This window comes from Oppia nitens, unplaced genomic scaffold, assembly GCF_028296485.1.
Source record: "Oppia nitens isolate AA-2021 unplaced genomic scaffold, nextdenovo-longstitch-racon4-pilon3 scaffold10_pilon_pilon_pilon, whole genome shotgun sequence".
Classification (NCBI taxonomy): Eukaryota; Metazoa; Arthropoda; class Arachnida; order Sarcoptiformes; family Oppiidae; genus Oppia; species Oppia nitens.
This window is the reverse complement of record NW_026533189.1, coordinates 2,280,045-2,297,022: the sequence shown is the minus strand read 5'-3', so window position 1 is coordinate 2,297,022 and position 16,978 is coordinate 2,280,045. Positions and strand designations below refer to the sequence as shown.

The following is a 16,978-nucleotide window of genomic DNA, read 5'->3' as shown; positions in this document are numbered from 1 at the left end:
TAAATAATGCTTATTATTAAATACAAGTTTTTCTCATAAATGCAAACATGAATTGTTTGAAACAGTACTGTATAATAAAAATACATTACAAAATAAAGTACAAACTTTTTTTTTGAATCTGTGGTTAAAATTTCAAGGGATTATTCATTAAAAATGAATAATTTGTATTTCATATAACAAATGACATTTGCATTAATCTTTTTCTACATTTGGCATATCATATGTTTAATACAATATGTTATTTAACTTATATATTATATATATAAATACTGTTTATATACTGTATATTAATATGTTGTACGAGTTTTTATTTTGTTGTTGAAACAGAGCTTTATTTAGTTCAAACATATATATATTACATACAAATATATTTATTATGTATTCTGTATTATAACATATTATAATTTATATGTATTTTAGTAGAGTTTTGTTAATATTATGATTTATCTGCAGAAGTAATAGTCAATTATCGATTTATATATATATATATATATATATATAGATGTATATCAAAATCTAAATGAAATAAATATTTTATAAGATATTCACTAAACAAAAATAAAAAAAGGAAAAATAGTTATCGGAAGAGCATTATATAGATTATAGATTATACTGTATATAACAAGTCGTGTTTGTCGTCAATAAAAATAAAAATAATAAATAAGAAAAAAAGTATTTGATTTATATATCATTAGTAAAATAGAAAAAACAAAATACAAAACAAAAAAAACTTAATTTCATTTTAAGATTAAATTATCGGAAAAGTATTACTTATGGCTGAAAATTAGTTGCAATTGTTTTTATTCAAACAAACAAACAAAAATGTTTGTCCTATTATTGAAGTTTTTTTTRACGACATTATAGTAGACTTATCGGTAATTGATTCAACTCTTTCTGTATGGCATCAGTAACGGGACCGCCGATAGCATTGGCCAGCGATAGTTTGAATGCATTTGACACGACATTCATAATGAGCTCCAGTATGAAGTCCCAACTGCCCAAACCATTGACATCGATCCATAAGTGCTTAATCTTATCGATACGAAATGAGCTGATTGTCGGTTTGGCGCCTCTATGGAGACCCTGTTTTAGTTGAAGATAGCATGAAATGCCCGATATTGTCAGCGATGACGATCCCGACGGTCCGCCACCTGTTTGAAGTAAAACAAAGTGTTATATTGATTGTCGCATAATAAGCTACTAGAGCTACGCTAAATATATATTATATCAAAATATAATATTAGATATTACCCAACACAGATGTTTTCCAATTGTAACCACCCGTCAAATTGGTAAATCCCATACTGGCCTCAAATACTACTTCGTTGTTACTATAAGTGGTAATAATATCACCCGTACGAACCAAACTGGACAATCCGTTTAGATAGCCATCGTATACTTTCAATTCGCCCTTCAACTTAAACAGCATAAGATCATAACTAAACTTATCGGTCAACGGTGGCAACGGTAGCGGATCGACACCCGTATCGTTCAATGTATGGACAGCCCGTTGCAGTAGACTATCGAAAATATTGGTCGAGTTTTTATGGACAAAACCGAGAGGCAAGTGTGCCAACTGAGAGTTAATCATTTTTTTGACATGAGCTGACAGTTCGTCCATCATGTTATGCTTGATGTTTGTGAATATTAAATCGGATATCTGATTAACCAATGAGTTACCGATACCACCCATCACACCGCCGCCCATTAGATTTTCCATATCTAGTTCAATGGCATCGCTATAGACATCCATCACAATGTCCTTAATCCTAATGGTGCCATCAGCTACCGGTTCCAGTGATCCATAGGCGTTGAATTCAATGTTCGACACATTCATCCAGAATCTTCCGTCACCATAGAGAGGCACAAATGCCATCTGAGATATTCAATGGATACAAAATAAAAAAATTAATTAGTCAACCAAAAAAAATGTAATTAAATTTTTTTTATTGTCACTAAAGTAAAAGTTAAACTATTAAAGTAAAACTATTTTTATGTTAAGTAAAAGTTTGTTGTTGTTGGTATTGATTATATTCAATTGACATCAATGGTCATCAATAGGCTATGGGTGACCATTGCTGTCAATTGAATATAATCAACAAAAACAACAAACTAAATAAAAAATTTATTATCTAGTCTTATGATAACATTACTAAAACATTAAATTTCATTATTTATTTTGTTTTCAAATAATTTAAAATTTGAAAAGTTTCAGTGTTTCACAAACAAACATTTTATTGTATATGATATTTACTCAAACCTAATATATATATATATATATATACTGTGTATATAAAGTATAGAAAATGTACAAACAATAAAAACAAAATTTTTAAAAATTGGTTTTCATTTACACATCTTATTTAATACTATAGTAATAAAGAAAACTAAAACAAAATAATATATATTGATATATATATATATATATATATATTGAAATAAAACAAACTAAACTTAACTATAAAAATAAATATATAGTATATATATATATATATATATATAAATAAAAATCGATTTGAACTCTTTTTACTTGAGTCTATTGAATTGTATCAAATTGAATGATATTTTTATCTATTTGTATGAATTGTATTTTATATACAGTGTATATATAAATTTGGCCACCAATTTATGTCAATACAATTTAATTTAAAAATATAGAGTGTATTATATACTGTATAAATAAAAATTATTCACACAATATATATATACAGTATATATACAGTATACTACTACTACTACTACTACTTGTATAAAATAATAATGTTGAATAAAATTAATATATACGATAACTTGAAATATTTGAAAATATTTTGAAAATTTTATAACTTTTATTTCTATAATTATAATTTATAAGTTGATGAAAACTTAATAAATATAATTAAATATGCAATAAATAAATTTTAAAAAACTATAACAACTGTATAACTTGTACTGTATGTATGTATAAAATATTTTTTATTTATGAATACCAACTTAAAAAATATATATTCATTTTAAATTAAAATAATTTTTTCATTATTTTTCATATATAAAACAATGATTATCTTAATTTAAAAATTATAGTTGAGTTATGTTTCATTCAAAACAAATATTTCAATATAAGATATTTGTTTTTAAAAAATCTATATTTTAAATTATGTAATATATATTTAAAATAAAAATTCAATTTTATTTTATTCTTAAATGTCTTTAAACTGAAAAACATTAATATAACTTTTAAATATAAAAATCAATTTCAAAATCATTAGTGTAAATGTGATGTCGGGTTTTTAGTTATTAAAACAAAACAAAAAATATAGTATTATATAACTTAAAACAACCAGTAAAATTTGATTAAAATTATAATTTTTCAAACATAAAAATAAAATTTATTTAAATATATACTGTTTAAATTGTAACTTTAATTCATGAATGAATTAGTTTTTTTATATTAAATTGAAATTCAACAATATTTTAGATCAAAATTACCAGAAATATAAAAATCTGTTTTTTAAATAGAAATCTTAAGTAAAACATAACCATTAAATGAAATGAAATTATCAATCAATGAATAATATGGTATCCTATGAAATGGGGTCAACATATATATATATATATCTTACACTCCTATCTCTCTCTCTCTCTTTCTTTCTTTCTTTCTCTCTCTCTCTCTCTCTCTCTCTCTCTCTATCTCTATCTATCTCTCTCTCCACCCAAGTATTAATAAAATAATACAAATGATATAATAATATTAGTTATAAAGACATAAAAACCTTGCCGTCGATGTCATAAACTCCTTGAAGACTAATGATAGGCAAATCCATTTGAACTGTAAGCTGAATGTGACCCAAATTAAAAGATATATTTGATATCTTTAACTGTTTGAATCCATGAATAGACATATTTTTTAGGTTGAGTTCAGTATAGGTACCCCATCCGCCCTCTTCACTGAAATTAAGGTTTTTCATAGGCATCGGATCCGGCAAAAACTCATTGACAATCATTGCCGGATTCAGATTACCGGACGGATCTTCTGCTCGTTTCAGTATATTTTCGGCCCTTTCGAGAAACTCCTCTATTCTTATATTCTGTTCCTTGCTATCCATGTCCAGGAGGTTTAACAACTCAATTAGCTCATCCTTGTTTGCTTTAGTATCTACCGGTGCGTATAATTATTAAAACTTATAAACAATTCATATCATTATATATATATATATTCTGTATATATATATATATATAAATTATATAACATATATTCAAAATTGTTTACCAAAAACGCTGAGCCGAAAATTGGTTGTAGTGTTGGCTAACTTTTTTTTGTTTGTTTGTTTGTTTGTTTAGTTATAGAGTACATGTATTAAAAAAAAGATATTTAATTATTTATAAAATTTTAGTAATGATTACAATTAGAATTTTATTTTATTTTTCTTCCTCTATACTAAACTGTGTATATAATCTAATTATTTATTTTCAAAAAAAACTAATTTTTCTAATAAGTTTACCAATATTTTGGTCTCTTTATCTGCCAGTTGGCACTGGTAGGCTCCGGCATCGCTTTTGCTGACGTTTGCTATCACCAGAAACCAATGATTGTGTTTGAATACAGGCTTAAATCGGTCATCATTGGTATACTTGATGTGCTCCTGGGTTAGTATATGTCTATCTTTGTGTCGGATCCAAGTTACCTAAATGACAGAACATTTTTTTGTTGAAAAAATTTAAATATAGTATTTTTTTTAAAAATGCAATTTTAAAATTAACAGTTAGAATTAATTAATTAATTTTTATAAAAATTTATCCACCAAAACATTTATGCGGAACTAATAATTTTTAATTAAATTAAAACTCATTGTGAATAAATTAAAATAATAGAAATATTTTTAATTAAATTAAAATTAATTACAAGATTACTGTCGACATCGTTGGCACTGATGGGACATTTCAAATGTGTCGACTCGCCCGCAGTCACCGTTAGATTTATGCCTTTTGGGAAAAATGCATAAATATAAGTATATATATATATATATAGTATATTGAGACACGAAGTGTCAACAAATTTACATATAATTTTTGTTTTGTTATAAATGGTTACATAAAATTGCTATTTATTTATATATATAAATATATGTTTGTTTGTAAATAGTTAGTAAGCTCTAACATTAACAACATTTATATATTTATATAAATTTAAATATATTATAAAAGCTTCTATAATAGAGTATATAAAGTAAAGTTATATATTGAATATACAGTATATAAGCCTGTATTCATTAGTCGTTAATTTAATTAAAACAAAAATATATTTTTATCTAAAAAAAACAAAACAAAAGTTAAACTTAATTTTGCACTTAATTAATATGAGACACAATGATAGTCATGTAGTGTACAAAAACACAACTAATTATTAGTTAACGAAAATTAAGACAACATTTTTCTCAGTGTACGCTAACAAACAAAAATCAAAAAATCAAGTCATACTTATATCACTGCCGATATAGGCATTGACTACTACTGGTGACAGTTGTATACTACTAATGAATAGTATGGCAAACAATAGTAGACACGATATGTTAGTAAACTTTCCAATAAACCGACTAATAATCAATTCATTCATTTTTTTCTCTCTCTTTCTTTTTAATAACAGAAATACACACTTAAAATATCGGTATAGATGTCAACCGAGAGTTGAAAAACTATTGACTGTATGTTATCCACAGAAGCACTACTGTATTTTTAATCTACCAGTCCTTTCAATCTACCAGTACTATCCCACTATCACTTCTACCATAGATTGTATATATTTAATCACTGAATCACTACTACACTGCTAAATGTTAAATATTTATTTAACAAATTAGATGCAAACATCAAGTGGTTGGCAATAATTTATACGGTATATACAGTATATGAATATTATTGATATTTATTGCAATGACCAGCAAATGTAACGACAAATGAAAATATTTTTTTATTTAATATGATGTTATTTTGATGAAAATTAATGATTACTACATTATATTTATAAATTATATAATGTATCATATCTTGCATTTCATATCTAATGTGTAGATATAAATGATACCAATTTTATGAACACTAAATGTGTATATTTGTTGTGTGAAATATTTATTTTATTTTTTTTGTTAAAATCACAAAACATAGGATGTTTGAAGTAATCATCCAAACATATCGTCTAAATTCAAGGACTAAAAATTCAAAAATTATTAAGAAATATGAAAAACTATATATTAATTGTGATAACATTTTGTCGAGTAGAGTGACCAGTGCTACAAATGTTTATCAAATTATAGTTTTTGAACAAAAAGTAAATAAAATTTAGAAAAATATAATTATTATTTAATAAAATAATAGGTAATAAAGTAATATTAATTGAAAAAATTATAAAATCGTAATCAATATAATCTAATTTGTGTTAAATAATCGAAAATTTATATAAACAAATATTATAAACATTAAAAATTCAAAATCAAATTTTGTTGTTTATTTTATAAACATGGCATTTGTTTTATTTAATTTTTAATTTTTACGAAATTATTACTTAATAAACAAATATCCAGAAAATAAATAATTTTTAAAATTAAAATATTTTATAAATTTATATAATTTACTGTARTTTAATACTCTTAGAAAAAAATTTTACTGTTCAGTCTATTTAATTGAATAATTAAATTTTTATAGTAAAACTGTTATCAGATTATTGGCTCAATGTCATCATCAATAGGTTTGTCAACTAATGAAAAAATATAGCAAAATATTTATTTTTTTAATCTTAATTTTGTTGATCTTAATTGAAACTTTCAATTTTCTATTTTTTTATTTACCAAATTATTTGTTGAATCATAAAATTTAATTTATTTTATTAAGTCCTATAAAAAATATAACAACATTTTTGTTAAATAACAAAATAGAAATATTTAAAAAAAACTTGGTGATATTACTAATATTTTTAATTTGAGATTTAAAAAAAAATATTTTACTTACAATAATACTATATATGATATTATTACAAATATATAGTTAGTTTAACTTTAAATATATATCTATAATTATTTCTATAATAATAATACGTCGGAAACATAGATATCAATTAATTTACTTTATGTTTGTCCTAAACTTCTAGTATTTCAATTTGTTTATTAGATTTTAATTTATATCTATTAATATAATATAAATTTTACAGTATATACAGTAACAGTCAATGTAGCGACACATAGATTCTGCTAAATAAACTTATATTACTATATAATTGAATCTATGATATAATAAAAGTTATTACTGTATGTTAATCAACATTATCAAAATAATTAATAAAGTTAAATTTTGTCGTTTAAATTTCAATAAAAATAATAATAAATCTAACAAAATTAGTTATATGTATTATATATTTGAACTATTTTTTAACTTTGAATTATTATTAAAATATAAATGTAAAATAATTAATAATTATAAATTACATTTTAATGTAAAAATATTTTATTATCATTTTCACAAATAAACATATTGTAAATTACAATTTTTAACATATAATTCAAACTTATTACAATTAGTAAAAGTAATTATACCAATAATTTATTATTTTGTGTCTGTATATTATGTATAAAACACTTTATATACTGTTATAAATATTAATTTAATGATATAAACAACAAATTAATGACTATATTAAGACATAAAAAACAAGTTAATTAGTTATGAATTTTTATAATAAATAAAAATAAATAATTACAATGGTACCCTGTTAATAATGCACATTACATGGACGTAAAAATGTAATTAAATTAAAATGTTACATTATTTTTTTAATATAATAATAATATCACAATGAATATCACAAACATAAATTTTTTTAATAAAATAATTATAGTAAAGAATATTTACAAAAAAATAATTARTTAAATATATAAAGTCACTGTAACTACAATTTTTTTAAATTTATTAACTGTTATTAAAAATCATATTAAACATAAATATTAATTTATAAATTATTTATATAACGGAATGTTAATATATATTATTGTAATTATAAATATTATATTTGATAAATAATTAACAAATACTAAAATACCGTATATTATATACAACAACAATAAGAATAATATTTTTATATAAAACAAATTTTTACTAATAATTAAAATTATTATTGATTTATAATAATTGTAGTTTAATTTTTTTAGATAGTTATTTTTGCCTAATTATTAACGGATTCGTTGTTTTTAAATTAACTTATTTTAGGCAAATAATTACAAAAATGTAGTGTAAGTCATAATAATTTTAATAATAGCTTATTTTAGCTATTTTTAAATAGTATTCTTATTATTTAACATTCATTTATATWTTTTTTAAATATATAATTTGTTTTAATTGTCTAATAAAAATAGACGAATATATTTTACATTATGATAATCATAATATTAATAATCATATTAGTATAAGTTATATTTAGCAAAACATATAATAAAAATAATTGTTTGGTCACATCAAAAATTGAGATAATAATAGATTAAAAAAATTATTGATATGAATTATTACAATATTATATTAGTATACCTGTAGATTACTATCATCTAATGTTATGTTATGTTATGTTATATATATATATATATTATTACTATTATTAATTGATAATTACCCAGCAACTTGACAAATAAACTTTAATATTTAATTTTTTCCACATAGAGTTTACTGTAGAAACCGRCATAACAATTGAATAACACTTTTAATCATATAGTAATAAAGTATATATATATACAGCACATAATATAATTTCATACACACATACATTATATAGACACACAATTGAAATATGATTAGACATATTATACCTGTCCAACCCAGAGCCCCAACATATAATCTAATACGAGTCTCTCGGTTCTCATAAACTGTTTATGTTAATGATTGTTGAATGTATGTCGGTTTTGTATATGTACGTAAAATGGTAAGTCTAGTCTATCTACATGAGCATGGAATTGTCTGTATGATTAGGTGTGGGTGATTTGGGCAAAATATTGCTGGGATCGGGAGATATATTGTGTTTTTTTCTCTGGTGCTGTAGTAGACTGGTCTTCCAGACGGTGATAAAATCGCAGCCATCGTAATCGCATTTGTATTTTTTGTCGCCCGTATGCTTAAACATATGTCGGCGCAAATCGCGCAAAAAGTGTGGCGTATAGCCACAGTCGGGCCACGGGCACCGGTATCGGCCATAGCCGGTAAATTTTTGTCGCCTCAGTGTTTCCAATGCCTGCAAACTGATTCGTCCGCCGGCACCGGTATTCATACGCAATATGTTTAGATCACTATCGGTCACCCGTAGTATACGCGAGTCATTTTTGGCCGGCCGTCCTCTACCCGCTCTTTGTCTATAATAGGTTTCAAAAAATTAATGAAATATTAAAATTAAATATTGAATAAAGTAATAATAATTGTTCAATAACTTTTTGCAATAAATCTTTTTTTTTTTTTAATGATAATACATTTTTTTATGATAATGTGATAACATTGAAATAATTTCTAGTGTATTATTTGTGAAATACATATTATTAACAATTATTGCCTGATATATATACACTTAATACTGATTAATTATTTCATATTAATGATAAAATATCTACAGTTCCTATTTTTTTAACCAGTATAAGCCAATGTAATTATAAATGACTAGAAAAAAATACAATAAAATATTAATACTATTATCATATTATTTTTTGTTGCAAACAATTGTTATAAACTTATGGTTGTGACAATTTAATCTGATAAGCCGTATATTATACTAAAAAACTAAAATTATAAAATATTTTTATTATTATATAGAAAAATAGTTGTATAACATAGTAAATGTATATAGTAAATTATATTTAATTACTCTAAGTGTTTTACTCAATGCAATCACTTAGATATTTATCAAAAAACAGTTAATATCAGTTAAATACTGTACAGTATTTCATTCATATGACTTAAATTACCCTTGATAATAAATTTTATTTTATTTTTTTTAAATAGAAAATAATTACCTTTCTCAACAATTTATAAGTTCATAATAACTAGTAATTAATAAAAGGACAGTATTTCCAAGTACAATTATTTTTTTTTAAAAATAATAATAATTTAATGATAAAACTTAACCCCCAGCGTTGCTATTATAAAATACATTTGCAATACTATGATATATAATTAATAATAAATAATGTAAATGTTATTATTAATATAAATTTTTATAATTATAAATCAAAATTATATACATAAAAATAGTTGTACAATGTAACAAGATAAATTTAACCTTGATTTGTTTCAAATTAATCTTGCTCAGTTTTTTTTGTATTATAAATTTAATTGATATTATTTAGTTAATATCATATATAGTAAGTAGTATAAAGTGTATCTAGTGCATCTAGTATGTACTGCACTTTTTTCAATAAATGTACTTGTTGCTAATTGTTAACACTACTAATTACTAATATTAAAAATAACCAAATTGTTACAAACATACGGGTGATTATTAGTGCATTGAGTATGTTCTTAACCTCAAAGAACAGTTTGCTTTTTTATGCACAGGTAGTTTAATTTATTAAAAAGTAATGTGATTTTGATAACATTATTAGTGTGAATGAGTCAGAGAGAGAGAGAGAGAGAGAGAGAGAGAGAGAGAGAGAGAGAGAGAGAGAGAGAGAGAGAMAGAGAGAGAGAGAAAGAGAGAAAGAGAGAAAGAGAGAGAGAGAGAGAGAGAGAGAGAGAGCACAAAGTAATATAACATAATATGATTGCAATAAATGTGAAATAATTTTTTACTAGTTTTATCTAAAATTATTTATAATTAATAATCTACTATTTTATGTATGATTAAAAAATGTTCCACAATATATAATAATGATAATATTATTATTAATATGATAATGATAAAAATAATTAGTTTTAATACACGTTTCTAAAATTAAACTTAATAACTTTAAAAAATTTATAATAAAATATAGATAAATTAATTTAAGGTCAGTCATCTATTGAAAGGTTTACTTACATTGTAAAGGTTGGGGTCAAATGTGTGAGCAAATGCTGATCGAGACTAGACTTCAAATTAAAGCTTAGGTCACAATTTGAACACCTATTAGGCAAGTGCTGTGACGAGCCATTGATTGGACCGATTGTAGAGCCATTGGATGCGGTAAACAATACGTTTGAATTATTGTTATTTTGGGTATTAGTGGCCGACTCTCGAGCTGAGGTCATTGTGTTGGTCGCCATTATCGGTAGCGGCAATTGTGTCCCCGCCGCCGCCGCCGGCGATACTTGTTGTGCTCTAAGCGAACTCTTAGGTAATGTTAGATTTTGAGGCAAATCATTGTTTATTGACGGCCGACGACCAGTGGCCACATTGGCAACAGATGAAGCAGTTATTGTGGCTTTTGGTCTGAAATGAGATTCCGATTTATGGGTCGAATTGTAGTCGTTGTGAAAGACTAGATTCGGTACGCGAGTGATGGCCACTGTTTGATGTTCGGCATTATAATCGTTAGACTCGTAGCCGGAACTGTGGGGCGATTCGCTCATCAGTGACGACGACTCCTTATCATCAGTTGACTGTCTTCTGTAGTTCACTGAAAATGGCGATCCTTTTGACGTCTGACTGTTGTTGTTGGTGGTGTCGTTGGACAGGTCGATGACAAGCGGATGTTCCGAATGTAACGGCGATACCGACGACGATGGTATCGACTCAGATGTCCGGTCGTCGATATTGACGGCCGGTTCCAGATTTTGTTGAAACATTTGAAGCCGACTGAGAAACTGATTGGTTTCTTTGATAGACTCGCCGAGCAATTGTCTGAAATCTACATTCAAGTGCTCATTACAGTTACAACTTTTGTTGATCATAATCCTTCTGAGTAATGTATACCCTGTTTGGGTACTTTTGGCTATACTTTCCAAAATAAAATTCAATTTATTTGTTTCGGTCAGCTCTCGGACCAGTTTTTCATTTTCCGTCTCCAACCGTATGACATACTGTTGTAATTCACTCAATGTTAACGAATAAAACCAATTGTTTAGCTCCTCATTCATGACTAATTGATTTTCATTAGGGCTATAATAGCACCAGTAGTTTATTATTRTATATATATTTTATTTAATATATAAATAAATAAATGAAAACCACACAAAACTTGTGTGTAAAATGATTTTAATGGAAATAAATTTGCTTTTTATAACCTAATATTTCTCAAAAGATTATTTATTATTAGGTATTTGTGTTGAATATAGCGATAACGATAAGAAACTCTTTATTTTTATAACTATTTCAAAAAAAAACTTTATTTCACTCTCTCTGTGAGTAGTGAAATAAAAAAATGATTATTGATATCTTTAATACTGTAGCTCAGGTATGTATGACTGTATGGCAAACCAATAAATGTCTTTAAAAAAAAGTACTACTGTTCCCCCACAGTCTCTTAATATACAATGTTCTAAACAGGCATATAGTTAGCAGTTTTTTTAATATTAGTATTAATATTATTATTAATATTACAGAGATTAAAACCCTGCAGTTTGTAGATTATTTTTTTCACTTATATATTAATATATATATATATATATATATGCAAACAATAGTCAATATATATATAAATAATCAGATAACTATTGATTTGAACAAATTTGAGTTCATTGTGTTATTGCAGTCACAAATTCAATCTGTAAAATAATTTTATTACAAAAAATTAATAATAATAATAATAATATTTTTATAACATACACAGTTTACAACACATTTAGTCACTATAAATGTCTAAAAAAATTATGGATAGTTAGCACTGTTTAGGTATAGGACTTCAAAATAGATACTTTTTTTGAAAATAATATATTTTTAAAAGTGATTATAAAATTGTTTTGAATTATGTATGTTATATATATTTATAGGTAATTGATATATAATTATTATCATATTAATAAAAATATAATGATTTTAAATTTAAAATGATTAATTAAAATATGATTATAAATATGATATATAATAATTATATAAAATAATATTAAATATATTAATAGTAATGACAATGTAATAAAAACTATTATAATTTTTATTCAATTAATTTATAAGTGCAATATTTTAATAGTAAGCTATTAATAACTGTATTAAAAATAATAAAACGATACAACTATGAAATTGATTATATATATATAATATTAATATAATATAATACTTTAATAAATAAAACTATGAATTTTATAATTATAAATAATAAGATAAAACTGTTATATTATAAGTAGTCTAAAATAGTAGAGTRAGTAATACATATAAATTTGCTATAATAAATTAATTAATTTTAATAAGATACAAATAAATAATATTTTTTTATTTTTAAAATAAATATTTATTAAAAAATATATTCATAATATAATCCAATAATTTTATAATAGATTTTTACTAATTTCAAGATAACTTCCATAAAATTTTTGAAGTCTTTTAAACTAATATTTATGACTAATAATACAATTAATTATTATTATCTATTATTTTTGTTCACAATCTCTAACTATAAATATATATTATTAAATTAGATAATTCAAATCAATTACTTAGTATCAATTTGATACATTATTTACTAAAATATATGCCACCCACATACACATTATTATTAATTGAATTCATTTAATTTGAATTACAATAATTATATAATTTATAAGACTAATTGAATTGTATATAATTACACTAAAAAATCATAAATATTTACTTACAATTTAATACGTTTTCTAATTTTATATCACTTTTGTATTGATATAAATCGATAAATTGGTGGAATGTTTAGTAAAAAATAATACCATCAAATACACTATAGAGAAAAAAAATAATTATAATATTAATATTTTATAGTAACAAATAATAAAAAAATATACAAAAAATTGTAAATCTAAATAAAAAGATAAATAGATAAAAAGATAAAGTAATAATAATAATAATAATAATCTAATTAATGTTCTAATAAAAACCTTTACATAACCTAGTTACTTTAATAGTATTCATTTTTTATATTTAAAATAGTGCTGATTTATGTAATATTTTTTATAATAAAAATAAGATTTCAATTTTTCATTTTCATTTAGCATAAAATAATAATATTAATATTTAAAATATGTTTAGATATAACTATTATATAATTAATTTTTTTTAATAGTTGTGATTAAAAAAAATATATTTAATAATATGAAACTTCCATATGATTTTTGAAATAATCTAATGAAATGTTACTTTACTTAACACAATATATAAATTATACTTTATATATTACAATTTTATTATAACATACAATCAAATAATAATATTCATATTTTTTATGCCAAAGTGTTAGAATAAAATTATATAAAAATAATTATTGAAAATGTTTAGTAATATCTATTATGTTTCTGCTTAGTTGGTTAGCCGCTTAGCTACAAGTGTTTTTGATGCTATAATTATTTGCTTATTATTGTCTATTTGGGTGGAGTTTGTGTCTCTAAAAACTTTTTTTTTGACAATTTGTACGCATTTTTTAGACTAATTTATTCACTATTTCTATATATATACTGAATAGTAAATATAGAATATTCTATAAAAAAAATTATAACTTATTGTATGGAATATTATAAAAATAATGCATTATATTTATATGTATTTCTAAATAAAAACTATTAGATTTTTATATATATATTTTGCAGTCTTTCTATTTATTTAAATGTTTATTAAAATATTAGTGAGAAATGACAAATTAATATATGTTATAAATAAATTTGATGAAAATGTAAAAAATAAACGTATTTAACTGAAATTTTGTTGTAAAAAAATTAATTTGACATAAATAAATGTTTTATTCTCAGTAATAACATTATAAACCACATTAACATTCAATCAAATTGTTTTTTCTCAAAAAAGATAAAAAATAATTATTTAAACTTCATAGTAATGTTGGATAAATAAGCATTTATTTGCAAATAAACAGATTATTATTAAAATTCAAAATTATTTTTTTAAATATTAAAATAACATTTTTTTTGCAGATTTGCTGACATTTCTATATTTATTATATATATATGCAGTAGAGGGAGGAACCGAAACGGTTCGGTTTCATAAAACCGAATGAAACCGGAACCGAAACGGTTTTATCACGGTTTTGGTTTTTGTGTTTCGGTTTCGGTTTCGGTTTCGGTTTCGGTTTCGGTTTCGGTTCGGTTCGGTTCCTGTTTTTCAGGTCCGGTTTGGTTGCGGTTCTTGTTTTTAGCTTTCGGTTTTAAAACGGTTCCGGTTTTAGAAACGGTTTCGGCTTTAAAAACGGTTTTAGATTTAAAACGGTTTTAATTAAAAACCGATTTGAGTTTAAATTAATAGCACAAATAAAATTATCTTTAGAAATACTGTTGTTAATATTATTAAATATTTTTATTTAACTATTATTACTTTATATTAATATTATAATTGCATTTAAAAAATAATTATTTATAACTTTTAATTATTTATTAACTAAAATTTTTCTATTTTAATTAATTATTAATTTAGTTATAAAATTATATTTATAAGTTTATATATTATAATAAATATAATAACTATAACTTATACTAATTTAATTATAACTGTATTTTATAACAATAAATAAAAATATAAAAATCAATTTTTTAAATTTTAAGCCCACTTTTTACCCCCTTAATATTATTAACGTTATTTATGTAAGATTACGGTTCGGTTCCGGTTTCATTCGGTTCCTGATTTTTAGTAACGGTTCGGTTGCGGTTTAGGATTTTTAGATTTTTCGGTTTCGGTTCGGTTCGGTTCTTGACTTTGAGATACGGTTCGGTTGCGGTTCCTAAAAAACTCTTCGGTTCCCCCCTCTAATATGCAGTATATAGCTTTTTAATTTTAATTATTATCCAATCAAGCATGATAAATATTTTTTTAAAAAATTTTAATAACCTATAAATTATATTTAGTAAAATCTAAATAAAATGAGACACACATGTGAGTTGTCATTTTAGACTAGTCTGTCTACTGTAGTCTACTGTATATTATAGAGTCTATAATATAGACTCTATAATAATTTAGTCATAATATTATATTTAAACATTTACAATATAATAGCATCGAGCAATTTTTTTATTTAAAAAAACTTTGTTACCAGTTTTGTTACCAAAAATATTTATATACAATATTATTATTATTGCTATTGCTATTATCATTTGATAAAAAACAAAATATTAAAATATTAAATCTAAAAGCTCTTAAAAATTTACTATATTTTATAATATACGATAGTATAATACTGTATATGATATATGATATATACTGTATATATAATGATAATGTTAACTTACAATATAAATATTTATCATATTTATTTAATGGATATATATATAGTATATACTGTATATTTATTTATTGTTTTATTACAGTATCAGATTAAGTTTGTAGCAGAAAATCATTATAAAAAATAAATAAAATAAATAATAATTTCAATTCAATTCAATATCACTTAAATAAGCTTTCATAAAGTAAACTTAGTAAATTTTTAAGTTAAATTATTTGGTTTCAATGACCAATAAACTTGATAAAACTTTCAACAACAAAATAATTGACATACAATTTGCAACACTTTATTTGTGCAATATTAAATAAACTAGTTAACAAATGTTATAAAAATAGCTAAAAAAAATTAATTAATTAATAATTTAGTATAGTATTTTATTAATTAAAAAAATGTATTGTTCAATTAAATTGAATTAGTTAGTATAATTACTGTACACAAAATAAAAATTCAATCTATAATCTTTTATTAATAACATTATTAATCCTATAATACTAATGTTGACCATTGGATAATCAATTGGGAACAGTTAGTCGTAATCTTCAATTTAATAGCATACCTGTGTTTGTGTGCTAACTTACATTTAGGTCAAACCGTTTGGTTGGACGGATAGCGATATTATTGCTAACAATCGTAACAGTTATTGAAAATAGTTTGATTACAAATAC

General features: G+C 23.1%; 2 protein-coding genes across 2 annotated transcripts; both read right to left on the bottom strand.

Moving 5' to 3' along the window:
- Positions 1–480: 480 nt before the first annotated feature.
- On the bottom strand, positions 481–5,828 carry LOC128966257 (uncharacterized). The gene is made up of 7 exons (XM_054313109.1): positions 5,458–5,828; positions 4,883–4,962; positions 4,482–4,664; positions 4,250–4,289; positions 3,753–4,135; positions 1,252–1,876; positions 481–1,151 (listed from the first exon to the last, which is right to left on the bottom strand). The coding sequence occupies exons 1-7, from the start codon at positions 5,591–5,593 to the stop codon at positions 859–861; spliced, it is 1,740 nt and encodes a 579-aa protein (XP_054169084.1). The 5' UTR covers positions 5,594–5,828; the 3' UTR covers positions 481–858.
- A 2,868-nt stretch (positions 5,829–8,696) lies between these two features.
- LOC128954125 (uncharacterized) lies at positions 8,697–12,056 on the bottom strand. Its single transcript, XM_054299726.1, has 2 exons — positions 11,012–12,056; positions 8,697–9,359 (listed from the first exon to the last, which is right to left on the bottom strand). Exons 1-2 carry the CDS (start codon positions 12,046–12,048, stop codon positions 8,951–8,953), a joined length of 1,446 nt encoding a protein of 481 aa, XP_054155701.1. The 5' UTR covers positions 12,049–12,056; the 3' UTR covers positions 8,697–8,950.
- Positions 12,057–16,978: the final 4,922 nt, after the last annotated feature.

Bases quoted from the DNA above. Each gene is read 5' to 3' on its own strand.
- LOC128966257 (XM_054313109.1), bottom strand. From the start codon at position 5,593: ATGAATGAATTGATTATTAGTCGGTTTATTGGAAAGTTTACTAACATA. The intron at 4,963-5,457 runs GTATGACTTGAT...TTTTCCCAAAAG, and splicing joins CTATATCGGCAGTGATATAA to GCATAAATCTAACGGTGACT. The intron at 4,665-4,882 runs GTAATTAATTTT...TCTGTCATTTAG, and splicing joins ACGATGTCGACAGTAATCTT to GTAACTTGGATCCGACACAA.
- LOC128954125 (XM_054299726.1), bottom strand. From the start codon at position 12,048: ATGAATGAGGAGCTAAACAATTGGTTTTATTCGTTAACATTGAGTGAA. The intron at 9,360-11,011 runs GTAAGTAAACCT...AACCTATTATAG, and splicing joins TTGACCCCAACCTTTACAAT to ACAAAGAGCGGGTAGAGGAC.